The following is a 27679-nucleotide window of genomic DNA, read 5'->3' on the forward strand; positions in this document are numbered from 1 at the left end:
TCATGAACACTAAATAACTGTATCAGACTCATGAACACTAAATAACTGTATCAGACTCATGAACACTAAATAACTCTGTATCAGACTCATGAACACTAAATAACTGTATCAGACTCATGAACACTAAATAACTGTATCAGACTCATGAACACTTAATAACTGTATCAGACTCATGAACACTAAATAACTGCATCAGACTCATGAACACTAAATAACTGTATCAGACTCATGAACACTAAATAACTGTATCAGACTCATGAACACTAAATAACTGTATCAGACTCATGAACACTTAATAACTGTATCAGACTCATGAACACTAAATAACTGTATCAGACTCATGAACACTAAATAACTGTATCAGACTCATGAACACTAAATAACTGTATCAGACTCATGAACAGTAAATAACTGTATCAGACTCATGAACACTAAATAACTGTATCAGACTCATGAACACTAAATAACTGTATCAGACTCATGAACACTTAATAACTGTATCAGACTCATGAACACTAAATAACTGCATCAGACTCATGAACACTTAATAACTGTATCAGACTCATGAACACTTAACTGTATCAGACTCATGAACACTAAATAACTGTATCAGACTCATAAACACTAAATAACTGTATCAGACTCATGAACACTTAATAACTGTATCAGACTCATGAACACTAAATAACTGTATCAGACTCATGAACACTTAATAACTGTATCAGACTCATGAACACTAAATAACTGTATCAGACTCATGAACACTAAATAACTGTATCAGACTCATGAACACTTAATAACTCTGTATCAGACTCATGAACACTAAGTAACCTTTGCACTCTCTGTTGCTATGTTTGCGCATTAGCCTGTTGTTACACGTGCATTCTGTGTTGTGGGATGAATAAGGCGTGTATGTAACAGAAGAGCTTACTCCGGGGGGGTCAGGAGGAGACTGGATCGAGCCTGTTGCAGCCTGTGAAGGGGGGGTGCGCCACTTGTTCTTCCACCGTGCGCGCGCTAGGACCATGCTCCCCCGTGGCTCCTGTCATGTCAACAACACAACAACATTCAAAGACAATCTCTCTGTTATTGAGTGAAAGCCTCGGCTCGTCCTGTCCTTACTGTGGGGCATCTCCTGGGGGTCGTCGTGGTCTGGTCTGTCCTACATTCCCTGGCGGGACAGTAATCGGACCTGCTGCTGCTAAATGTGGATCAGCGCGTGCGTGCGCATGTCTCCTCCGTTACAAGCGTGGCCTGTGTCCCGGGCCGGCTCTGCTGCTGGATCGCGCGCGCTCTGACAGGGTTATTCGGACCACATTGCACTGAGCAAAACGGACTTTAGGTTGAAAGAAACTCTGATAATATTTTGGACAGATTTTGGCGGAGCTGCTTCTTCTGCGTAGAGTAACTTGTGCATGCGCTCTCTAAACCCACACTGCCCCCTTCTGGATCGAGTCAGTCAGCGCATAACTAAAATCATCTCATTACTCATTGTTCTAGTTTTTTAGTGTTTTGAAGGAAAAGATACAGTAATAGGGTTTTGTAAAAAATGCTTATCATGTTTATGGCCTGTTTAGCTCTCTGGCCATAAAACTGTTTTTATTTATTTATTATTTTTTGTTTTTTTGCTACATACGAACACACCTTCTTCTTTTGTTTCTCTAGAGAACCGAAGTTTATGGTAAAATGGGGCATCCAATTGCAATAATTAAGAAATGTGTGTCAAAACCATCAAGGTCTCTTTATATTTGCCACTAGATGTCACCATCTACACCACACGGATAGAATAGAGAGAATGCTTTCATAATTTTAGCCTAGAAGGATTTAATTAGTTCTTGATCTTGAATGTTGAATTGATCTTAAAAAGTCTCCCATGTAACTTTCAGTCCACCAACAGGTCCTTCTGTACCGGACTCTTATATTCAAGCACAATGTCAACAATACACCAGCGTGGAATAATATTGGTTAATAGAAAATATCTTTTTATGTCTCTAAAGGTGTCTGTCTGGGTTATTGCCCACTTCATGGACAAGGAAGGAAATGTTTTACAACATGCTGAATTTTGTGACAAATTTGAAACAAGATGTACCCAAAAGATCCCTCCTGGAACCGCCATCTTAACGTGGTGGAGGGGTTTGAGCGCCTGAATGATCCTGGGGGCTCTGTTGTCGGGGGCTTCGTGCCCCTGGTAGGGTCTCCCAGGGCAAACAGGTCCTATAGGTGACGGGCCAGACAAAGAGCGGTTCAGAAGCCCCTCATGAGAGACCGACAGGCCCGGTTAATCGTGAGGAGCTATAGGGGTTGGGGCAATGTGATTTGGGTAGATCCAACGGCTGCCCCCACGACCCGGCAATGGACAAGTGGAAGGAAATGGATGGATGGATGGATGGATGGATGGATGGATGGATGGATGGATGGATGGATGGATGGATGGACCCAAAAGAATTATAAACAGATTGTAAAAGCTCTGCCAATATCACTATGATTAAGCAGGATAATATATGCAAAAGTCACTCCTACCTTAAGACAACTTTAATTAAGGGTATTGATTTTCATAATTACAAATGTAATAATAATAAAGGGGGAAGCCACTAAATGAAAATGTTAGGTGTGATCTAAACTCATTCATAACTTTCCTAATATATTTGTAAGGTCCAAATTCTTTATAGGGACAAGTTTATAGGCAAATTTCACAACTTGCAGGGTCCCTTTATGGGTAACTTTCACAAAAATGCTGGAAAAATCGCCTGAAAGCATAAAAACGTTTTATAATTTGATCCACGCTGTTTCCCCCACAAACGTTTGACTTGACAATATCCAAACAAAATAAATGTCATTCCATTTCTAGAAGTAAAATCAGGTATAGCTCCTTTAACTGTCAAACGGGCTCTCCCAAAAGAGATGACATTCTCATAGATTTTGGAACATTACGCAATGGAGGAATGAGCTGAAACTTTATTATACCTCTCTGTGTGTGCAGAAGAATGCGGAAATTGGCCTCTTTTATAAACAATCTCATGAAGTGATTGTAATTTTATTTTTCAATATGTAAATGCCATTTATAACATGTCCCATGTTCTTCTGTTCTTTTATTTATTAAGATGTGCAGTCCCTTTGTGATTTTTTTTTACACCTGATTGTTTGTATTTGCTTCATTACTAAAATAATCATAAAATCTAATGATATATCATGATTTTAATTCTAAACAGAAAGCAGACTGAGTGCCAAATCACATTAATAAACTCCTTTTTAAATTTATTCTGACTATTTAGACTATTTATTCTTTAATTAAACATCATTTTCATCCTTTTTCTGTTTAAAACAAACGTTGCTCTTTAATCTGATTTAATTTCTATTTTATTTACTTACTAATGAATGAATTTGTTTCTTTGTTGTTGTTATAGTTTTCAAAAATAAACACATTAAAGTCAAATAGTTAATAAATCGCGTTAATGCGGTGAGCTTCCGGTCACGTGGCCGCGGTGCTGATGTAAACACAGCGCTGTCTTCGTCAGTTCCACACACACGACCATCACCGCTCTCCTCCCGCGTCCTCTCCCGACCACCACGGAGGATCCATCCGCACAAAGCCCATCCGTGAGCGGGGTGTGCGCGCCCTGAGCCCGCCCTGAGCCCGCCCAGGCCGCCGCCATGGAGCTCTACATCAGCCTCAAGGTCAATTTCCGAGGCAACTCCAAGAGCTTCCTGCTGTCGGGCTCCGAGACCAAGAGCTGGGAGTCGCTGGAGGCCATGGTACGGGCTAGCTTAGCACAGCAGCAGTGGTAGCATCAGCATCAGCATCAGCATCAGCATCACCCGAGCGAGCGGCGGGGTCTGGGGCTGATGGAGGACCGCACTGGGCGAGCCTTCTGACCCCAATTCACGGCTAACCACACGGGACTCGCCTCGCTCTCGCTCCGCACCGCCACTGGCTCCTCGGGGGGATTAGGACAATGTGCTGTCGTCATGGAAACAAAACCCGTGTATTATTTTGATCAGAAGATGGCTCCTTTGCATGTTAAAGCTGAGGGTTGCGTTTTAGGGTGCAGGAATCTCTTGTTTTGGTGAAGTAGATGATTGAGTCAGTGGCTGTGTTTAAACTGATCAGCATCATCTGCTACTCGGTGTCTGACATCGTGACAATGGCTCAGAAGGTAGAGCGGGTTGTCCTTTACCGGAGAGGTTTGCACTTCTGATCCCGGCTCCTACAGGGACAGACTGTCGTTGTGTCTGTGGGCAAGACACTTCACCCTGAACGCTGTGTGTGAGTGGTTTGTGGTGTCGTCTGCTCCAGGGCCAGACACAGTAGTGCAGCACTTGTGTGGCTGTGGAATGGAAGAGAAGCTTGATTGTAGCTGCAAATTGGGGCTAAGCCCAGGGGCCCAGCAGGTTGAAGGGCCCCTGGGCATAAGAAGAAAAGCAGAGAGGCTTAATCAGGTGACTTTGTACCTGAGACTAAACCAGGAATAAACCAGGACTAAACAAGGTCTGAGCCATTTTCATTGAGTTGACACTGGGAAAAACATATGTACCTATTGGTCTCTGTGGGAGGAGACCCCTCTTTTAAATATGTCCCCCCACCAGTCTGGCAGTAGCAACAGTTCTTCCGCCAGGGCCACGGAACATCAATTTGGGGTCATTATGTTTAACTGTTTTTTTTTTTCTTTTCACAAATTTGTCACTTTTCTCACATTTCTTTCTTACTTCTGCATGTTAATTTTTTCCCCCAATCATTCAATTATCTTTTCATTGTAGAGAGAGAGACAGAGAGAAATCCGACAGACAGACATACAGGATATGGGGGGCCCTGAAAGAACTTTAGCCCCGGGGCCCAGTTGAATCCGACCCTGCCTGTGCATAGCATGGGTTTGTGGGAGATTTTGTGTCATAGCAAAGTGAAACATTTAAAATACTTAAAATACTCTATAAACAAATACACTCCCGTGAGAAAGTTTTCTACAAACCTCTGAACTACTAAACAAACAAGACGATTAGCGTGGAAAAGTAACCAATATTAAATTTGAGTTGGTAAATAGTGTCTGCTTCATAACAATCACCTCAAAGTCAGAAAAGCATAATATTGGCTGCTCGTTGATGAGTTGAAAGGTCAAAGGTGATCTCATCTCGGAAAATCGGGCATCGAAATGGTTTCCCAGTGGAAAACACGACATGAGGTGGCGTTCATGTTCTCCTCTGCAACTAAGTGGCATTTACCATAATTATGAGAGCACATGAAGGCAGCATGAATACAGCCCATAGTCCCTACACGCTTGTTTAGTGGTGATGTCACAGCTCGACTGCTCGGTTTGCGGATGTGCGAGAAACTACAAATACCACAATCAATATTTGTGAAACTCAACTGAGAGTTTCTGAACATACTTATTTATCAGGCCCATTAGCCAAACATTCCATACCTACTGCTATTAAAGTAATATTTACCAAAATCGGAACTTCCGGGTTAGCGGAGAAAAATGCTAACGGCCCAGCAGCTACGCTAACCCGGAAGTAGTGACTTTAGTAAATATTACTTTTTTTAGCCGTAGGTGCGGCATTTATGGCTAATGAGTCTGAAAAATAAGTAGGTTCAGTAACTCTCTGTTGAGTTTCAGAAATATTGATGGTTGTTTTTAAGAGTTTTTTATGTTTTTTCTCGCATATTAGCCGGTATGCTAGGACCCGGAAGCAGAAGTCAGGACGTCACACTTAAAAAAACATATAGGGACATTTGTCCTTTGCATTTGACCCATTCTTCCATATCGCTGGGGCAACCTGTAGGAGCAGTGGGCAGCCGCAGTACAATCAATCAATCAAACTTTATTTATAAAGCGCTTTTCATACCGAAAAGTATCACAAAGTGCTTTACAGATTACAACATTTAAAACAATACGCCTGGCACAACCTCCCATATATGTAATCAGTTACACCTGGCTCGAGAAATGACCTATTGTAAATGTTTTTAGTGGTATGGGAACGTGCAAACTCCACAGAAAGGCCCGGATGGCGTCGGACAGGGACCCCCCCCCCACACACTGTGTAAAGCACTTTGGGCGGCTTGTGTCATGTGAAAGTGAGCCCCACTGAGGAGCATGTCCTCTGTCTCAGTTTATGTCTGCGTGGCTTGATCTGCTTTAATGTTGTTTCAGATGAAGCGCTCCTTCGGCCTGTGCAGTCTGCAGCTGACCTACTACGACGAGGAGAACGAGGAGGTCAGAGACGGTTTTCTGTTTCAACGCATTTGAATTGAAAACAACCTTTGAATGGTTGCAATAATAAAACTTTGTGATCAACTGTGTGTCATCTGAAACCTGCTAACCCTGTAGTTTAGAACTCTACAAGCATGTTCTGAAACGTCTTGTATTAAGCCTGGGACACACGATTTTAAAACGTGATACAAAGTGCACAGACAAAAGGTCGTTTTTCCACAATTAAGAATCTGTCACTCGTGTGAAGCCACAGGCTAAACCTCAAAACGAGTCATGTGATCAAACGTGAGGCCATGTCCTGGATCCAAATCAACATCCCAGGTTCCGGGCAGCATCAGGAGTCATCACTGCAGCCAGAGGGACATGGACAAACACGGGGGGTCAAAGGGTCTGTTTAGCAGCAACATGTGGGCTGGTGTCCTCTCATTATCACCGCCTTGTTGACTCTGTGACCGCCTTGTTGACCCAGTGACCAGAGCCGGGGCTGGGACCTACAGGCCAGCGGTGCCCAACCTTTTGGTCTCGCGTACCCCTTGAGTCATTCATGTATACTCCAAGTACCCGTATCTCGAAAATCCTGCCAATATTCTTACAAAGTGTCCAACTAAACTAAGATCATTATTAATAATAATGACGCTAATAATGATGCGCTAGTTTTATATAGCGCTTTTCTGGACACTCACAGACGCTTTACATGAGGTGGAGGTGCACTGAGGTGGATGTGAGCGGTCAGTCTCCTGATTGACCGCTGCCCAGATCCTCTGTGTCCCAGCTTTCGTTTAGCAGAAACATATTTCAGTCTTCCCTCAAATGTTAGATGCTCTGGGACATGTTGAAGATGTGCATAGCAAAAGTGAGAAAACATGAGCCCATTGGTGTTTGTTGAAATGATCTGTCGTGGGAGTATTACTGATGTTGCTGTAACTTCTCTTTCTCAGGAGATGATCAACAATCAAGGTATGTGCCTGACCAAGTCCCCACCACATGGGAGTGGGAAGTGCCACATTATTGTCTATAGGGGGCACTATTACCATGTGGAATGTGGTGAGTGTTTTAAAATACTTTTGTCTGTGTTTTGTCCTAGTGGATTATGAAGAGGCGCTGAAGGTAAGCTTGTTTAAATGTTAAAGCTCAAACTTTTTCACAAGAATATTCACCTTTAGTGTAATAGATTTTATTTCTCTGTAATTACATGGGCCCACATGAAACATAAATCTGTCTTGTCCTGCAGCTAAACCAGCCAAACTGATGTATCTCTTTATTACATGTGCAAGGCCTGTGAGCGGTGTGCTTCTCAGTCAAACACGTTTTTGTTTGAGGCTAGACTAGGGCTGGGCAACATTGGAAATAATGAATACCTCAGTACTGTGGGACTTTCTATAACAGTGCTGATGCCTTTTTTTTTTTTTTTTTACACATTTTTCCTCAATATGTCCCCCCACATTTCCCACCTTATTTTTCCACAACTTTTTTCAAACTTTTTCTTAATTTTTCCCAGATTTCCCACTTTTTTGACATTGGAGATAAACCCTATATATTTAAATATCTTAAATATCAATCAGCGATTTCTATATGATCTTGTATACAACACTGCCCACTAATACAGAGACATGTCGAGTTCCACACCAAAGCAAAAGATGTGTTGATTGAAAGTGTCCGTAAAGTCAGACAGGAAAACCAACCACCGGCTCAAAATCACAAGACTCCAAACACCAAGGGCTTTTTATTTTGTTACATTATTCATGTTCACAGATTAGATCCAAGTTTGTAGCACCATATTTGGCACTATAGCCAATCATATTTAGTCACTGATTCGTTTCCTTGTTTATAACGCGCTGCCTCGTGTTTCTCTATAATAAATGGGTTATAAATCTATTGTAAATGGACTCACAGTTGTACTATTTCACTGGGCTGCAGCAGGAGCATGGGGCTGCTTTTAGACTTAAATAATACACTTTTTGTTTCATGTATATCGATCAAATGGGCCTAATGACTGAGGTGTTGAACTTTGGCATGGCGCTTTGCAAGTGCTGTAGCTGGAGATGCAAATGGACGCTGAGCTGACTCAGAGTGTTAAGGTGAACGCCCCTGTGAGTTAGTTGTGTAAGTTGGTGCAGTTCAGCGGAGATAACACAGAATCAATCAGTGGACAGAGAAAAAGTAGACGAGGCCCCAAAAGAAAGACTGAAAGGCAGTGACCCATGTAAAATGCGTAACTCAAAGCTGACTGTGGAGACGTGTCAGGCCCAGACTATGTAGCGGCCGATGTGAAAAGAGGTAGACTCGATCCAACATGCTACTGTGCTTTAAGCGGGCGCTCTACGAGGTGCGCTACAAATCTGTAGAGGCTTAGACCAGTTTAAGTGATAAAACTCGAAATGAAGAAATTATGTCCCAGCACCTGTCCCTGACCACGGGAGTCTGTCCTGCCCACTTACAGCCCACTTAAACCTCCAAGTCCGGCTCTGCAAGATCCCACAGTGCGCTCCTACTACAGTGCAAAAAGTTACGCCATAGTCTGCGCTTAGAAACACAAGAGCGGGCCCACAGTCTTCCTCCACAGTCTTCCTCCACAGTCTTCCTCCACAGTCTTCCTCCACAGTCTTCCACCACAGTCTTCCTCCACAGTCTTCCTCCACAGTCTTCCTCCACAGTCCAATTTCATACACACAGCTGCACTGAATCATTCCTGCTCATCTTAGCTTTGGCCAGTTAAAAAAACCTTTCAAACTGTTAATCTTCTCTAAATATTGATAGACGAATGCACTGCTTCATATGACTTCTTAAATAGATTGGTATTAGGAATGTATAATGTTCATGTGTTGTTTCCCCAGAGCGCGGCGAAGCAGGGGAACCGCCTCACAGTGAACGTGTACGAGGTGCGAGGGCAGACGACCCGAGTCAACACCACTAAGGCCAGCAGCACCGAGCCCAAGAGAGGCTTCAGACCCCCGCAGCCCTGCCCACAGCCCTGCCCACAGCCCTGCCCACAGCCCTGCCCCGCGCTGGCTCAGGTGGTCAGCCGAAAGGTGCAAGCGGCCGTGCCAGACCAGGGCATGGTGAGCTCTGGAAAACACACACACATCGTCCCACTGCGGCCGCCATTCGGGCCTCAGTTTGAACAGCAGGTTACAGCAGGTGGTGCATCTGCGGGACCAGGGGACACTAAGCGCTGGGTTTCTTAAGATTAGATTCATGAAACGAAATAACCAATTCAGTCGCTCCTACAGACTCCAAACTTTACAGCTTTGGACTGAATAACAATAGTTTTTTTCCAGAGGGGGTTTTTAATCTAATTCCCAACCTGATTTATTGAGCTCTGAATCCAAAAAAAACACGGCAAAATTTGAGTTTTTACACATTTAAAAATAAACCTTGTCTACAAAATAAAACCATAAATTTAAACCTCAGTTAGATTTCATCACTGAAAATATACACATATATATATAAAACATTTTTATGAACAACATTGCTCATTTTTATGGGTCATTCACTGGCTTTTCAGCCCAAAAAAGTTGTTTTAAAAATGATTTTTCTTGATATTTTTTAAAATTGGGATATGTTTGGGTGTACAAACATGTATGGGGGCCATCTCAGTCTCTCTTTTTAATTTTCAGAATGGATTTTTCCTATCTCTCTTCCTCAGAAAAGTTTTTTTTTTGTTAATCTTTATTTGAATTGGGACAGTGCACATTAATCAACATGTGTTTCTTCAACATGTGAATGTGCCGGAGTTAGCCATATAGGCTAATTTTCATCCGTAGTCCCATGGCAGGTTGATGTCATGACAGGACAAACAGGCACAAACATACAGTAACAGGAATGACAAAATTTGACCAATTTGCCAATTGTAGACTAATGCTAATGCTAACTAGCGCAGAAGCACAGGCTGTACCCACTGAAACTACATTTCTTGTAGATATTGATTTAATAAGTTAGAACAGAAACATACTTGGATTTACTCATTACAAACTGGTAGCAGGAATGACTGACATATTACTCCAAACGTCCACAAACAGTTGACAGTAAAATATCAGAGACAGAGTCACTGGTTTAGATCGTGGGAAAGTCTCTTCTGAATGTAACAACTTGTTGATTGTGACGTCATTGGACTGAACCATGTGGAGAGTTTTTATAGTTCAGTAACAGAAATGACAAAAAAATCATAAAACTGCAAATATTTCATAGAAATAAGATTGTTTTAATACTTAAAAACAGTCAAATCGGTCACTAAGTCTCTTGGTGGACAATGTAATTAAGTGATTCTTTTGTTGTTTTAGCTACACTTTATACATTTCATTCCTTATTAATTATTATTAATACTGCAAACTCCTTTTTTCCCTCATTGGGCCGCCCATGTTCTGTGTTTCCTGCAGTTTGTTGCATTAGATAAAACACATACGTGACCATTTTCAAAGCCTTTAATCCATGCCTGGACCTGTAGTTTTGCATTCAAACTGTTCTTAAGTTATGTGTTCTTCTGTTGGGCAGATGATCCTGAAGGAGATGAAGGGCACCAAGGAAGAAGACAAGACTCCTCCCGCCTGGTTCACCTCGTACATGGAGAAGGTCAGGTCTCGTTCATATCTGTGTGGTTTTGAGGAGGGATAGATGAGAGACAAATGTGGACTTCATTCTGAGACTGGGCTATGACTGCGGTCGGTCATATGACCCAATGACAGCCACAATGATTTATATAAATGCTCAAACTCAAGAATCAGTACAGCAGCAGTGCACGAGAAATGATTTGTCAGACAGTTGTGGGCTCTTATCATTAACTGTGCCACAAGATTTTACTCACACATGTTTTTCAATGAGTTAAATTCATACCAGTGTAATTTTCTGGATGATTTAGGTCAAAAGGTGTGCTTGTTAGGAATCACATAAGTTCAGCTCATCATTAAAAAAGAACATATTTTAAAACAAGCCTGTCATTGAACATGCAAAAAGTTATTCAGTTTAAGGACCATGTCCATGGGCCCAATCTTGTGTTTCTGAGCACAGACTATAGAGTAGCCTTCTCCGCTTAGTAGGAGCTGTGAGGTCTTCCAGCTCCAGACCTGGCGCATTAGGTGGGCCAGACAAACACCCATGGCCAATGGCGATGTTATGTGGCAAGGGCGAGGGTTGGTGGAGGAATGGAGGTGAACGTGCTTTTCTTTGGATTGCGTTTCGGCCGAGGGCAGACCGGCTGTACATCTCTGTCTCTCGGGACACCGGACATGGACAGTGTTTACTCATGGTGGGATAAATAAGGTTTTTAGTTTGACCTGATATAGCTGATAAAAGAAAGAACACAATGCAGTGCGATATAAACAAGGAAAAGAATGTGAGTCTGCTATAGGAGATCAGCACTCAGTGCTGAAACCACATCTCAGTCGACCTCTTCTTTTTATAAGGTGCGCCAGTCTCATAGGGTTACAGCTGTGCACAGGCAAGAAGACCATCACGTTTGGATCAACGCTGTCCTTGCACCAAGCAGAAGAGCTGGCCCTATGTGTCTGTGTGTAGTTTAAAGACCAGGTGTCTGTGTGTAGTTTAAGGACCAGGTGTCTGTGTGTAGTTTAAAGACCAGGTGTCTGTGTGTAGTTTAAAGACCAGGTGTCTGTGTGTAGTTTAAGGACCAGGTGTCTGTGTGTAGTTTAAAGACCAGGTGTCTGTGTGTAGTTTAAAGGACGGGTGTCTGTGTGTAGTTTAAGGACCAGGTGTCTGTGTGTAGTTTAAGGACCAGGTGTCTGTGTGTAGTTTAAAGACCAGGTGTCTGTGTGTAGTTTAAAGACCAGGTGTCTGTGTGTAGTTTAAGGACCAGGTGTCTGTGTGTAGTTTAAAGACCAGGTGTCTGTGTGTAGTTTAAAGACCAGGTGTCTGTGTGTAGTTAAAGACCAGGTGTCTGTGTGTAGTTTAAGGACCAGGTGTCTGTGTGTAGTTTAAAGACCAGGTGTCTGTGTGTAGTTTAAAGACCAGGTGTCTGTGTGTAGTTTAAAGACCAGGTGTCTGTGTGTAGTTTAAAGACCAGGTGTCTGTGTGTAGTTTAAGTACCAGGTGTCTGTGTGTAGTTTAAAGACCAGGTGTCTGTGTGTAGTTTAAAGACCAGGTGTCTGTGTGTAGTTTAAAGACCAGGTGTCTGTGTGTAGTTTAAAGACCAGGTGTCTGTGTGTAGTTTAAGGACCAGGTGTCTGTGTGTAGTTTAAGTACCAGGTGTCTGTGTGTAGTTTAAAGACCAGGTGTCTGTGTGTAGTTTAAAGACCAGGTGTCTGTGTGTAGTTTAAGGACCAGGTGTCTGTGTGTAGTTTAAAGACCAGGTGTCTGTGTGTAGTTTAAAGACCAGGTGTCTGTGTGTAGTTTAAAGACCAGGTGTCTGTGTGTAGTTAAAGACCAGGTGTCTGTGTGTAGTTTAAAGACCAGGTGTCTGTGTGTAGTTTATAGACCAGGTGGCTGTGTGTAGTTTAAAGACCAGGTGTCTGTGTGTAGTTTAAAGACCAGGTGTCTGTGTGTAGTTTAAGGACCAGGTGTCTGTGTGTAGTTTAAAGACCAGGTGTCTGTGTGTAGTTTAAAGACCAGGTGTCTGTGTGTAGTTTAAAGACCAGGTGTCTGTGTGTAGTTTAAAGACCAGGTGTCTGTGTGTAGTTTAAGGACCAGGTGTCTGTGTGTAGTTTAAAGACCAGGTGTCTGTGTGTAGTTTAAAGACCAGGTGTCTGTGTGTAGTTTAAGGACCAGGTGGTGCGGGAAGCCGTGGAGAAGATCTGCAGAGAGTTCTCGGGACAGTGCTGTATCCACAAACCAGTGGGCGGAGCTTCAGCGGGGGTGACGAGCTCAGGGGCGGGTCGAGGTGAGGCTGTGGGAGCGGCTGAGGCTTCAATGGTCCCTGAGGTGTCCTCCTCTGCTCTCCCTGGGGCCCCGTCCTCCTCTACACCTGCCTGCTCAGCCTGCAGGGGCCAGACGACCGGGGGAGGCTACCAGTGCAGGTAAGAGCCACGTCCTGTGGAAGACTGCTGTCCGTATGTCCTGCTGTTTCCTCATGCAGTGTCGCTCTGGTGATGTGTGCCCAGTGTGTGCACGGCCTGCACTCTGTGTGAGCCGTGCAGTTTCGCCCATGATCCCAGTCATAACCTGGTGAGAGCACGGACTCCTCTGTCCATTCCAGAGCACGGATCCCCAGCTCCAGACCACAGCAGGTAGGGCCAGTGAGACTCATACTTGTGGTCAGCACAGAAACCTGTACCTGACTGAGCCTCTGTTCCAGGTTCTACCGCCGCGGTGATCGCAGCTTCCGGAAAGCAGAGAAGCAGCGCCTTAAAGCAGAGAAACGCCTGCTCAAAGCCGAGGTCAAAGAGATCCGTAAACAGCTGAGGATGGAGAGGCGGGGCATACAGTGGAGCTCCACCCACCGGGAAGGATGCTCCTCCCCTGTCCTGCTGCAGCCACGCGCCACGCAACACAACAGCCCTGAGTGAGTAACAATCTATAGACCTGAGTACAATACAATAGTCCTGAGGGAGTACCACTCTATAGACCTGAGTACAATACAATAGTCCTGAGTGAGTACCACTCTATAGACCTGAGTACAATACAATAGTCCTGAGGGAGTACCACTCTATAGACCTGAGTACAATACAATAGTCCTGAGGAAGTACCACTCCACTCTATAGACCTGAGTACAATACAATAGTCCTGAGGGAGTACCACTCTATAGACCTGAGTACAATACAATAGTCCTGAGGGAGTACCACTCTATAGTCCTGAGTACAATACAATAGTCCTGAGTGAGTACCACTCTATAGACCTGAGTACAATACAATAGTCCTGAGTACAATACAATAGTCCTGAGGGAGTACCACTCTATAGACCTGAGTACAATACAATAGTCCTGAGGGAGTACCACTCCACTCTATAGACCTGAGTACAATACAATAGTCCTGAGTACAATACAATAGTCCTGAGTACAATGCAATAGTCCTGAGTACAATGCAATAGTCCTGAGTACAATGCAATAGTCCTGAGTACAATGCAATAGTCCTGAGTACAATACAATAGTCCTGAGTACAATGCAATAGTCCTGAGTACAATACAATAGTCCTGAGTGAGTACTACACAATAGACATGAGTACAATACAATAGTCCTGAGTACAACACAACAGCCCTGAGTACAACACAACAGCCCTGGGTACAACACAACAGCCCTGAGTACAACACAACAGCCCTGAGTACAACACAACAGCCCTGAGTACAACACAACAGCCCTGGGTACAACACAACAGTCAGCTGTGCGGCTGGAGTGCACTGAGCTGCCCCAGTGAGCAGCAGCTGAAAACTTAATAATGTGGAAAGCCCTTTTTCAGTTGTTTTTCCCTTATCTGGGCATAATCTGAAAACATCACAGGCGTCTGAGATTCATGTCAGTGATTCAAACAGCCTGAGACACAAGACCATCCATGAGTTTCATTGAAAAACGTTTTTTTTTTTTTACCTTTTTGACACTGAAATACGATTTGCATAATAATTTGGAACGCGGTGTAATCCTATTCTTTGGTATTTTACTTCCTCCTTACTGAGGCATAACATTTTGTAAGTTCATTCATAGTTTAGATGAAGCTGTGCTTGTTAGTGAGTGTACTGGTCTTGCAGACGCCCAAAGCGGCCCTGTCCCCTGGCTGTTCCTGCCATGACAGCCACCTTCCTGGATGAGAACCTGCCCGACGGGACCCGGCTCCGGCCAGGGACCAAGTTCATCAAGTACTGGAAGATGCGGAACACCGGGGGTGTGGGCTGGACCCAGGATACCAAGGTACGGCCTGAGCTCTGCATGCTAGCCTTGCGGAAGGAGGTTGCCATTCATACTGTACATTTAGTTTATTGGTAAAAAATATTCCCAAAACAGAGATGTCACCACTTTGCTGTGAGCAGGACATGGCCAGCTTGTCTCCATGGAGATGATGCACTCATCACATGCTTACATTGATCGTTTTGTGACAAATGTGTTTCTTTTTTGACGCTACAACCCTGGAATGTTCTGCAGTTGACTTTAATTTAATTTGAACAACACACCATACTGACTAATACACTGGGTATATAGTGTACCCAGGAGTCCTGCGGGACATGCTGATGCTCTGGGATGTGTGTGTTACAGCTGAAGTTCATGTGGGGGAATCTGGCTGTGGGCTCAGGGGAGAGATGGAGAGAGGTGTCAGTGCCCTTCCTTCAGCCTGGACAGGTATGGAGCAGATCAAATATCCTTCACCATTGCACTAAGGTAGAGTGTGTAAGTTGTAAAATGTAGTCAGCCAAGACACAACTCTTTTCTTTAATAGTTCTATATCAGGATGCACATTTTCTCATTGTGATATGTTAATGCCACAAACGCACAAAAAGAATTTACTTTCTCAAGATTTCTCATTAAGTCAAACATGGAAATTTTCAATATTAAAATTCAAATTGGATACAACGGGCAACTTTTGAGTAAAAAGCTATACAACTTAGGCCAAAACTGCAGCTTAATGTGTTTTGGATCATATTTGGACAGTATGTTTCACAAACTTCTGCAGTCACTTATTACTTTAAATGACATTTAACCATGGCACTTTTTATGCTGTTTTATACCTAGCAGCAACCCTGTATTGTGGTAATCTTCCCGTGAGTTTTTTCGTCGTATTGGTCTGCTCCTGAGTGAGTACAGAAGCTTTTTCTGTGTGTGGGTGCAGGTGGGTATCGTGAGTGTGGCTCTGTGTGCGCCCCCGGTAGAGGGTTCCTACACATCTCACTGGCGCTTGGCCCACGCAGGAGAACAGTTCGGGCCCCGGGTGTGGTGCAGCATCGTGGTGGACCCCCTGGCCCCCGCCCCAGTGATGGCAGATGGGATCCTGGTGTCTCCGTGTGTCACCCCACAGGTACTTTCATGTGGGCTCAGTGCATGCTCTACTGTTGACAAGAGGGATTTTAGCTCGATTTTGAGCTTATTTTACCTCTCCAAGTTCAGGGAGATGTTGACCAATGAGGTGTGCTGTGAATCCCATTGTGTTTGGACCATTTGTTGGTTTGCAGCTTCCAAGTACTTAAATTTTTAATTTCCAAAATACGTGTGTTTGCGCATGCACAGCCAGCCTCTGACAAATCAAAACAGCCGCAGGTTGGGGCAAACCTCAGTCAAACATCAGTGTAAATGAGCCAGAACTGTACACATATTTGCTTTAGGGGTCACAGTCTAAAAGCATCTTATTTTATCATATTGGGTCATGCTGTACGGCCATGCTATGTCTGTTATACAGTCATAACCTTGAGTTCATAAAAATAAATAGGCTCATCGCAGCGTTTTAACTGTTCCGATAGTCGTGTCTCCTCCTAATAGTCGTGCCTCCTTCTGATGGTTGTGTCTCCTCTTAATAGTCTTGTCTCCTTCTGATAGTCGTGTCTCCTTCTGATGGTTGTGTCTCCTTCTGATAGTCGTGTCTCCTTCTGATAGTCGTGTCTCCTCCTAATAGTCGTGCCTCCTTCTGATAGTCGTGTCTCCTTCTGATAGTCGTGTCTCCTTCTGATAGTCGTGTCTCCTTCTGATAGTCATGTCTCCTTCTGATAGTCATGTCTCCTGCTGATAGTCGTGTCTCCTTCTGATAGTCATGTCTCCTTCTGATAGTCATGTCTCCTTCTGATAGTCGTGTCTCCTTCTGATAGTCGTGTCTCCTTCTGATAGTCATGTCTCCTTCTGATAGTCATGTCTCCTTCTGATAGTCATGTCTCCTTCTGATAGTCGTGTCTCCTTCTGATAGTCATGTCTCCTTCTGATAGTCGTGTCTCCTTCTGATAGTCGTGTCTCCTCCTGATAGTCGTGTCTCCTTCTGATAGTCGTGTCTCCTTCTGATAGTCATGTCTCCTTCTGATAGTCATGTCTCCTTCTGATAGTCGTGTCTCCTTCTGATAGTCGTGTCTCCTTCTGATAGTCATGTCTCCTTCTGATAGTCATGTCTCCTTCTGATAGTCGTGTCTCCTTCCGATAGTCATGTCTCCTTCTGATAGTCGTGTCTCCTTCTGATAGTCATGTCTCCTTCTGATAGTCGTGTCTCCTTCTGATAGTCATGTCTCCTTCTGATAGTCGTGTCTCCTTCTGATAGTCATGTCTCCTTCTGATAGTCGTGTCTCCTTCCGATAGTCGTGTCTCCTGCTGATTGTGGTGTCTCCTCCTGATAGTCATGTCTCCTTCTGATAGTCGTGTCTCCTTCCGATAGTCGTGTCTCCTGCTGATAGTCGGGTCTCCTTCTGATAGTCGTGTCTCCTTCTGATAGTCATGTCTCCTTCTGATAGTCGTGTCTCCTTCCGATAGTCGTGTCTCCTGCTGATAGTCATGTCTCCTTCTGATAGTCGTGTCTCCTCCTGATAGTCGTGTCTCCTTCTGATAGTCGTGTCTCCTTCTGATAGTCATGTCTCCTTCTGATAGTCGTGTCTCCTTCTGATAGTCATGTCTCCTTCTGATAGTCGTGTCTCCTTCTGATAGTCATGTCTCCTTCTGATAGTCGTGCCTCCTTCTGATAGTCGTGTCTCCTTCTGATAGTCGTGTCTCCTTCTGATAGTCGTGTCTCCTCCTGATAGTCGTGTCTCCTGCTCATTGGAGTGTCCCCTTTACCGTCTCCGTGTTCCCCATAGCAGTGTGTGTAACAAGTAAAAGAAGCGTCTCTGCACTTTTCTTTTTCAGATTATTTAGTGCTTTGCTCTTATGGACTTGTGAAAGTTAAATATGTGAGAGTACTATCAGCAGCACACCTACAATCTTTCATAGATTCATATAAACATGTGGATTCAATTAAAAAGTTGTATCGAATTATGGAATATTGACAATCTTCGTTTGTTTAATCATCTCTTTGTCTTGGTTCATGGCCTAATTAGTGTTTTACGTTAAGGTGCAATGATTTTTTTTAAATATGAACCTCACCTGTGTGCAGGGGAGGCACCCAGTGAACAAGGAGAAGCTATGTGCCTCAGTGGCGCCCCCTCTGCTGTCGGTGGATCAGGAGGAGTACTGCATCCCCTCTGTGGACCTGCTCACTGCACAGGTACAGCACTTTGCCGTCTTATGTATCCATTCAGAAAACTGTCATGTTCTGTTCCCGCGTGGATATACACAGGGCACTTGTGTAGATACTAGAATGCCACTTTTCTACAAATGAGGTTTTCATTCCACTCTTGCAACAACATCTCAGCTTTAGTAGCTCCTACAGACTCCACACTTTACAGGCTCTGACTCAATAACATTATTAATGTGTCTTTAGAGGGATTATTCAGTCTATTTCCTGCCTGATACTTTCAGTTTTGAACCTCAAAAAAAACAAAGTGAGATTTGAACAAATCAATACTGGCCTACCCCTTTAAGAGACTAATCCTCCTCTGCCCTCAGGATCTGCTGTCCTTCGAGCTGCTGGACATCAACATCGTACAGGAGCTGGAGAGTGTCCCCAACAACACCCCAGCAGGTAAGGGGCCAACAGGGGGAGTCCAGGGAGACAAGGGCCGTCTGAGGGGCCACCAGATGGAGTTCAGGGATATGAGGACCGTCTGATGGGCCAACAGGGGTATCCAAGCAGGAAAAGGCCAGATGAGGGTTTTCTGAGCTAGCTCCAGATTAGTTTGTGACGCTCAGAGTGTTGTGATTATTTGTCCATGTCATTTTTGTCGATTGCCTAATTAGTTCTTTTCCCCTCTGCCTCAAGACTGCCACCTTCAGGACAAAGGCAGCCCCTCTCTAGGCCTGATCCAAGAGGAGGCCGAGGTCATTAACAGCATCATGGGTAATCACACTCACACAGCACAGCATCATGGGTAATCACGCTCACACAGCACAGCATCATGGGAAATCACGCTCACACAGCACAACAGTACAGAGGATTCACACCAAGCCCAAATATTTGGCCGTCCTTTACTCAGCTTGCTCTCCTTCCTTGGTGAGCTTTAAATGAACCTTACCTTTATTGTGCATCATGGAGAGAAGACCAAGAATAAAGGGGATTTAAAATTTCATTTAGAGTTTATTGTCTTCAATGTGAATCACACGATGGAAATAGTGTGGGCACTATCAAAGCACAGTTATTGTTATTAGAGTGCCAGTTCCCAAACCTAAAAAAGTAACTGGTTTCTGGAGTTATAACAGACTTGGTTAAGGCAAGTCTGTTGTTTAATAAAGGGCTTTTATCTGCATCAGAGTGCCTCGGATTCCTTTTGCCACACTCACCTACAACCCAAGGCAAGTCTGTTATAACTCCATGTTCTCCTTGTTCTACTCCACCTGATTTTTAAACATTTTGAGACATTTGCTAAGACTGTTTCTTGGCCCAGCACTCCCGGCCCACCTTCCTTTTACAAGGGTAACAAGCTTCTGTTGGTTCTTGTTTATAGTCATTCCTAAATTTCCCGGCACATTCTTAATATGTCAATTCTTCACGGGAAAGAGTTCCACATTCAGGAGGGAAAACAATCACTATGACTGCATCTTCTTCTGGGTTTACCGCTGTCTCTTTCTGCAAATGCAATCCACTGTGAGGGGCAAGAAATGAGTCCACTTATACTGCGGTCCTTAGACATGGCCCACGGAGCAGCTCCAGGGGCCGCGGCTCCAGGGGCCTCAGGGGTCCCGGCGCAGGAGGAGGGCCAGGAGGACCTCAGCAGCTCCCAGTTCGTCTGTGAGACCGTCATCCGATCCATGACGCTGGAGGACAGCCCCGAGCACACGCCTGTGCGAGAGCCCCGCCCAGGAGCCACAGGGGCCCCAGGAGCCACAGGGAAAGAGGCCGGTGAGTCTGCCCAAAACACAAATCTAAACATGGCACAAAACACACTTTGTTTTTTCTACCTTAAACCATTGTTCATATCATCGTGAAGCGCTGCAGGATTCGGTGTGTCTGAATAAAGTCTCTTTTTTTCTCAGTTTTACTTGACACTCTACACAAACTAATGCATTTACCTTCCAAACTGTTGTGGTTTGGAGACTTAGCCCATGTTGTTTTGAGAATTTAAGAACCAAACCAACTCAGAGAAACTTTAAATATTGATGTAAAATTGACTATATAAATCGACAAAATGGAAATCACATTTTTGTTGACTTAGCCCACATGAAATGTCTTGTGTTGCTGACGGTCGGTCTCGTGTGGCTGATGGTCAGTCTCGTGTGGCTGACGGTCGGTCTCGTGTGGCTGATGGTCGGTCTCGTGTGGCTGACGGTCGGTCTCTGATGGTCGGTCTCGTGTGGCTAATAGTCGGTCTCGTGTGGCTGACGGTCAGTCACATGTGGCTGACGGTCGGTCTCGTGTGACTGACGGTCGGTCTCGTGTGGCTGACGGTCGGTCTCGTGTGGCTAATAGTCGGTCTCGTGTGGCTGATGGTCGGTCTCGTGTGGCTGACGGTCAGTCTCGTGTGGCTGACTGTCAGTCTCGTGTGGCTGACGGTCAGTCTCATGTGGCTGATGGTCGGTCTCGTGTGGCTGATGGTCAGTCTCGTGTGGCTGACTGTCGGTCTCGTGTGGCTGATGGTCGGTCTCGTGTGGCTGACGGTCGGTCTCGCGTGGCTGACGGTCGGTCTCTGATGGTCGGTCTCGTGTGGCTAATAGTCGGTCTCGTGTGGCTGACGGTCAGTCACATGTGGCTGACGGTCGGTCTCGTGTGACTGACGGTCGGTCTCGTGTGGCTGACGGTCGGTCTCGTGTGGCTAATAGTCGGTCTCGTGTGGCTGATGGTCGGTCTCGTGTGGCTGACGGTCAGTCTCGTGTGGCTGACTGTCGGTCTCGTGTGGCTGACGGTCAGTCTCATGTGGCTGATGGTCGGTCTCGTGTGGCTGATGGTCAGTCTCGTGTGGCTGATGGTCAGTCTCGTGTGGCTGATGGTCAGTCTCGTGTGGCTGATGGTCAGTCTCGTGTGACTGACGGTCGGTCTCTTGTGGCTGACGGTCGGTCTCTGATGGTCAGTCTCGTGTGGCTGATGGTCAGTCTCGTGTGGCTGATGGTCGGTCTCGTGTGGCTGATGGTCGGTCTCTGATGGTCGGTCTCGTGTGGCTAACGGTCAGTCTCGTGTGGCTGATGGTCGGTCTCTGATGGTCGGTCTCGTGTGGCTAACGGTCAGTCTCGTGTGGCTGATGGTCAGTCTCGTGTGGCTGATGGTCGGTCTCGTGTGGCTGATGGTCGGTCTCGTGTGGCTGATGGTCGGTCTCTGATGGTCGGTCTCGTGTGGCTGATGGTCAGTCTCGTGTGGCTGATGGTCGGTCTCTGATGGTCGGTCTCGTGTGGCTGATGGTCAGTCTCGTGTGGCTGATGGTCGGTCTCTGATGGTCGGTCTCGTGTGGCTGACGGTCGGTCTCGTGTGGCTGATGGTCGGTCTCTGATGGTCGGTCTCTGATGGTCAGTCTCGTGTGGCTGATGGTCAGTCTCGTGTGGCTGATGGTCGGTCTCGTGTGGCTGATGGTCGGTCTCTGATGGTCGGTCTCGTGTGGCTGACGGTCGGTCTCGTGTGGCTGATGGTCGGTCTCTGATGGTCGGTCTCTGATGGTCAGTCTCGTGTGGCTGATGGTCAGTCTCGTGTGGCTGATGGTCGGTCTCGTGTGGCTGATGGTCGGTCTCTGATGGTCGGTCTCGTGTGGCTAACGGTCAGTCTCGTGTGGCTGATGGTCGGTCTCTGATGGTCGGTCTCGTGTGGCTAACGGTCAGTCTCGTGTGGCTGATGGTCGGTCTCTGATGGTCGGTCTCGTGTGGCTGATGGTCGGTCTCGTGTGGCTGATGGTCAGTCTCGTGTGGCTGATGGTCGGTCTCGTGTGGCTGATGGTCGGTCTCGTGTGGCTCACGGTCGGTCTCTGATGGTCGGTCTCGTGTGGCTGACGATCAGTCTTGTGTTCTTTGCAGCTCAGGCAGGACTGTCCTCTCCAGCTGCAAAGAGTCTGAAGAGCCCTGGGACCAGCCCGTCCAAACCCCCGGGGCCTCTGCAGGCTCTCTCTGTGGCCCCCGGCCCAGCAGCGGGCCCCAGCTCTGCACAGGGCCCCCGCTCTGTTCCCGCCCATTTCCAGGCCTCGCCCTCAGGTATGTCAAAGGAACTGACCACTTTACTTGAGGAACTTGTGCAATACAAGTGTAAGCTGTTGTTATTAATGAAGCTACAGTCATGTTGGGGCTTTGACCAAATCACAGCTTATTATTATTCATTTTTGGAAAAAGATTCTCTATTATATGCGGCCTGCGACCCACCGTGGGAGCTGAATTTCGGCCCACGGCCCAAAATGAGTATGACACCCGTGGTCTAAACCTTATTTATGAGGTTTTAAACTAAAGTGAAGAAGGAAGTCATGGAGCTTCTGCTTTAGACAGAACTTCAGACTTCTGCTGCATGTAGTGGTCATATTATTATATCAAATGTTGTAATCTGTAAAGCACTTTGTGATACCTTTAGGTATGAAAAGCGCTTTATAAATAAGGTTTGACTGATTGATCATATTCTGAAACTCAAATCTGTAGTAAAAACATAATATATGGAAAATAATTACAATTACAAAAATGCTGTATCTAATATAAAACTTTTTTTTTTTTTTTACTTTACTCTCATTCTAAAAAAGAAAACCCAAACAGACCCAGGTCATTTGTATCTGCTGTAGAGTCATGTTTGTCCCAGTTCCTCTGAGTCGTGGTGCAGCAGGACTGATGTGGACAGATGTTACAGATGAAGCTCATGAGGTTAATTTCTTCACCAGTTACTATAGTAACTATTTTCTCCAAAGTAAACGTAGATCTACCACAGTCCTGTCCACATCTGTCATGGTCCACCATGACCCACCATGACTCAGAGGAACTGGGACAAACATGACTTTAGAGCAGATACAAATGGTTAGGGTTTGATTGTTTTTTTTTTATTTATTTTTTTTTTGTTTTTTTTTTAGAATGAGAGTAAATAAAACTATTTTTTGATTAGATACATGATTTTCAAATATTTTTATTTTTGTAATTGTAATAATTATTTCCATATATTATGTTTTGACTACAGATTTGAGTTTCGGAATATGATCAATCAATCTTTATTGATAAAGCACTTTGCATACCGAAAGGTATTACAAAGTGCTTTACAGATTACATTTGATATGATATAATATGACCACTACATGCAGCAGAAGTCTGAAGTTCTGTCTAATGCAGAAGCACCATGACTTCCTTCTTCACTTCTCAGTCTGTGACTGAAGCCTTTTTTACTGGAAACAAAGAGCTCACTGTATTTAGCGTCATGTTACTGTCACTCATGGTGTCTGACCGAAAGTCTAACTCTGAAGAAAGTCAACTCACGTTTACACTGAGAAGGTTGGAAGGGCGCCCCCTTGTGTCACCTTGCATCCAAATGCCCGGAACATGACAGCGGGTCAAAAAGACCCGCGAAGGCAACACGAGGGCTAACATCCTATAAATACCTTGGCACTCACTTTAGGGGACACATTGGTAGCCTGCTGAAGAAACTTGACGCTCAATCTGGTTTTCTTTTATCGAAATAAGACATGCTTCTCTTTTCAATCCAGAGAACAATTGCTGTCTGCCACGTTTATGAGTGTCTTAGATTATGGATATATTGTTTACATGAATGCCTCTGTCAGCTCTCTGCGCTCGCTGGACGCAGTGTATCATGGAGTGCTAAGGTATATCACAGACACTGAATACTCAACTCACCACTGCACCCTGTACTCGCTGGTGAAATGGCCCTCATTATATATGTGCAGACTCTTGCACTGGTATCTGTTTATTTACAAATCTATTCTCCACCTAGTGCCGTCGTACTTGTCATGTTACTTGACATGCAGAGTTAACCATCGCAGCCTCGGCTCCCAGGACTCTGTGTCCTTCAGTGTCCCAGCAGTGCACACAGAGCTGGGGGAAAAGGCTTTCTCCTTCTCAGGTTCCTCCAGCTGGAACACACTTCGGTAGGATCTGAAGCTGTCCAGCCTGGTCACATTAGGAGAATTTAGAGTTTTATTAAAAAGTCATGTGTCGGAAATTGATGTTGTTTTAACTAGAATCTTTTAGCCATGTTACGTATTTGTAAAATTTTTACTTTCTGAGCTGTTTATAATTGATATGTTTGAAACAGGTCTCTCTTGTAAATGAGATATTGAGTCTCAAGGGACTAGTCTGAATAAATAAAGGATAATTAAAAAACACTCTCCTCTCTGCTGTTGGAGTTTCTGACTCCTCTGTAAAAGCGAGATGACAAAGCAAAGGAAACAAGGATCTTCTCTCTGCTGTTACTATATTTCTCTCTGCTGCTGATCGTTCTCAGTGAGGGTTCAAGCTGTGGCTGTTAGCAATAGTAGCTTAGCGATAGCATTAGCAGTGCTGCAGTAAACCTGAAGGTTAGAGCCGCTACAGATTCATGGCCGTCTCCTGGGGGATCAGATCCGATCCAGTCTTTAAATCTGATCTGATGTGATATAATACTCTCAAACTATGGGGACAGTAATGTCAGCCATTTACATCTCCAGATATAAATGGCTGACATTGCTGCATCCATTTGAATCTCTCGTTGGGTAAATGTCAGTTTACCCAACGTTGTTCTTCTCTTACTCTAATAAATGAAGAGTTTGACCGTGTCCCCTTTTGCCCTCAGGGGTCACTGGCACACGGGAGCAGTGTGGGATGAAGAGCCTGTGTGTGGAGCCAGTGCAGGGGCCCCAGCACAGAGAGAGGCCCCGGAGCCGCTCCTCCTCCACCTCCTCAGAGGATTACATCATCATCCTGCCTGACTGCTTCGACACCAGCCGGCCCCTGGGGGACTCCATGTACAGGTGAGGAGCAGCATGTGCGTACGTTTGTGTGAGGGCTGAAACAAACTAGCTCAAACTAGCATGTCTCGCAACAGGCCGTGGTGGAGGAGTACTTCCTCCACCCCCTTGTATTCTGAAGAGCCTAAAAGGGGGCGTGGCCTCGTCTAGGGGGGAGGAAGTATGTTTTGTGGATCACAATTTTGAAGGTTTTCATACCTAGTCCAAGGCATTCAGCCATTTCACGCTTTTCTTCAGCAGAGAGATCCTTTTTCTTTCCCATATTGCTTGAAAATGATGATCTGCATGATGATTCTGGCTGGTTTGAGCGCCAAGTCTGTGGACCGTATTCCGTGGCGCCCGGGTGTCAAATAAATCCTTCGACAGCACCACAGCTTTCTTCGGTCCGGACGGTTCGTAAGGTCCGGGCGCGCGCAGGGTCTGCTGACCGCGCGCTCTCCTCTCCTCAGGGGGAGGATCGAAGCTCGTCCCGTCGTCGGGCTGTCTTCGGTCCGGACGGGTTCGTTAGGTTCCGGTTGGCTGTGAGCTCTCCGCGCACCTGTTCCCTCCCGGAGGAAAGCTCTGCTCAGGCCAAAAGACGTGCAGTTCTGCCCCCGGCTCCAGCGCTGAGTCCGCGGAGCTGACCGCTGCTTTTCACTGATTCAGTTCATGGTCCAGAGTCTGCTGGGACTGCAGCGTTACATCCACGCTTTCTTCTTTTTACTACACATTATTTTTTTATTTTTTTTATTTTATACCCTTTTTATATAGGCTATTTAGGCCTACAGCGTATTTAATAAACTTTTTTTTTTATTATTGACCTATTTCTTTTTAGTGAATGTGATCTTGGATTGGCTATAAGGTTATTGTGGGTTTCTAATAGATTCTTTAATTTTTCTCATGCGCAAAAATATCATATTTGTTGTGTTAATAACAACTCTTTATCATTTCCTGGTTGGAGAAATGTTCCTTTTTTGCCGTGTTTCGTATGTGCGTGCATTAAAACCCGTGGGTGAGGCCTCCTGATTATGAATATTTTTGGGCATTTCATTCAAATGACGCTGGGATTTCTCCGTGACATTTACCATCAGATGCTTTTGCGTACGGAGAGATCTGAGCGTAAAGCACGGGTTCATAAATGCCACGCGCACTCTGGCGTATATCACAAATACACCTACACGTACACCGTTTTTGTACGCAATGTTGATAAATGAGGGCCAGTGTATACACTTTTCTCACAGGTTCACACAGGTTCTCCCCTATGCCTGGCGATTACAGACTTGGGGGTGGAAACATCGTGAGCTGCTCTCGTCTCCACTGTGCGGTTGTTCAAACTAAGAGACAATCGTAGCTACGACCAAAGTTTTATCGTAGCAGTTTTATGCGCCAGAAGACAAGTGTTTAGCTAAGGCATGCGCACATGCTAGTGTTGTTTATTTATGGAAAAGTGCAGAGAAAGTCGACGCGGAGTCGCTCATGCCCAGGCTGTTCCACTACTGCTGGCTCCTCCCGTTCGTCCATGCTCCCAGACTGATGTGTTTGTCTCCTGCAGCTCCGCTCTGTCCCAGCCTGGGGACGGTCCTGCAGGGACCCCCTCTGACACGCTCCTCTCCCCTGACCCCGCTCCCCTATCATCAGCCCACACCCCCTCCTCTGACCCAGGCGCAGAGGGGTCTGAGGGCCCTCTGACCAGCAGCGCCAACGACATGCTGTGCACCTCCCAAACCCTGGACCAGGAGCCGCTCACGCCCGAGGTGGTGGCGCCCCCTGGTGCTCACAGGTCAGGATGTCTTACTGCGTCTTTTGATGGAAAGGATATTGGACAGAATAGCTGTCCACAAAATCTAGATAATGGGCAGAGCCAAGTTTTAGATGTGTTTTTATATTGTGACCTGCAGAATCAGACAGGAGAACCCTGTGTGTTATGTGTCATGTCGTAACAGTGGTCATTGTGTTGTCCAGGCCGGGCAGCCCTGGTCAGAGTGAGCCGCAGAGCGCTGCCGAGGAGAGGACTGTGGAGGGCGCTGAAGAACCTCCCCGGGCCCCAGACTGTGGCTCCGAACAAACCCAGGCCAAAGCAGGAGAGCCATCTGCGGAGCCAGAGCCACAGGAGCCAGAGCCACAGGAGCCGCAGGAGGAGCCACTGGGGGAGCCGTCAGAGGACCCAAAGTACTACTAACCTTCACCAGATCAGATTCACCTTTTAAATGTTTCTGCTTGAAGCACATTGCCCTGGTGACTGTGAGATTCCTGTGCTCTGTGCTCATACAGGGAGGCGGGGCTGACCAGTGGGTTGGTCAAAGGAGCGCTGTCCGTGGCTGCGTCCGCATATAAGGCTCTGTTCACCGGACAGGGCCCCCCACAGGTCAGTCTGCTACACTGCAGCTTTACAAACACTGTAACACTGGCGTTATACCAGTGGTTCCCTGAAGGCCCTGGACAAACTGGAATCAGGCCAAACCCACAGTCCAAAACTGCAGCCCCCACAATTGTATCAAAATAAGCATTGATTTCAAACAAATAAACGGAAGTGTACTCCTTTCTCCTTTTTCAAACACTAACACTTATGGTCAGACTAAGCGCTGGCCCCTGGAGAAGCCCGCCCCCCAGGTTGGGAACCACTGGTTTAGACTCTACACTGCGTTCCAAATTATGATGCAAATGACATTTTTCTCTGATTTTCTAAATTGTCAACTCAAATGAGAGTCAGCATAATTTTCAAGTCTTTG

The 27679-nt window shown here is 45.5% G+C and overlaps 1 protein-coding gene across 3 annotated transcripts in view; it reads left to right on the top strand.

The window, feature by feature from the left end:
• Nucleotides 1-3479: 3479 nt before the first annotated feature.
• nbr1b (NBR1 autophagy cargo receptor b) overlaps nucleotides 3480-27679 on the top strand; it is a 32810-nt gene continuing 8610 nt past the window's right edge. The window contains exons 1-21 of one of the 3 annotated variants that reach the window (XM_079565441.1): nucleotides 3480-3753; nucleotides 6144-6206; nucleotides 7142-7160; nucleotides 7288-7310; nucleotides 9038-9262; nucleotides 10695-10772; nucleotides 12909-13168; nucleotides 13253-13378; nucleotides 13447-13653; nucleotides 14829-14988; nucleotides 15331-15414; nucleotides 15902-16087; nucleotides 18131-18241; nucleotides 18583-18658; nucleotides 18896-18973; nucleotides 19760-19972; nucleotides 22066-22239; nucleotides 24797-24974; nucleotides 26503-26730; nucleotides 26913-27119; nucleotides 27222-27315. In XM_079565441.1, the coding sequence (XP_079421567.1) occupies nucleotides 3652-3753; nucleotides 6144-6206; nucleotides 7142-7160; nucleotides 7288-7310; nucleotides 9038-9262; nucleotides 10695-10772; nucleotides 12909-13168; nucleotides 13253-13378; nucleotides 13447-13653; nucleotides 14829-14988; nucleotides 15331-15414; nucleotides 15902-16087; nucleotides 18131-18241; nucleotides 18583-18658; nucleotides 18896-18973; nucleotides 19760-19972; nucleotides 22066-22239; nucleotides 24797-24974; nucleotides 26503-26730; nucleotides 26913-27119; nucleotides 27222-27315 (2892 nt within the window). In that variant the 5' untranslated portion in view covers nucleotides 3480-3651. Of the gene's footprint in view, nucleotides 3754-6143; nucleotides 6207-7141; nucleotides 7161-7287; nucleotides 7311-9037; nucleotides 9263-10694; nucleotides 10773-12908; nucleotides 13169-13252; nucleotides 13379-13446; nucleotides 13654-14828; nucleotides 14989-15330; nucleotides 15415-15901; nucleotides 16088-18130; nucleotides 18242-18582; nucleotides 18659-18895; nucleotides 18974-19759; nucleotides 19973-22060; nucleotides 22240-24796; nucleotides 24975-26502; nucleotides 26731-26912; nucleotides 27120-27221; nucleotides 27316-27679 lie in introns of all 3 variants that reach the window. The other 2 variants (XM_079565440.1, XM_079565442.1) reach the window with 2 other exon arrangements.

Source organism: Gobius niger, assembly GCF_951799975.1.
Source record: "Gobius niger genome assembly, chromosome: 10".
NCBI lineage: Eukaryota > Metazoa > Chordata > Actinopteri > Gobiiformes > Gobiidae > Gobius > Gobius niger.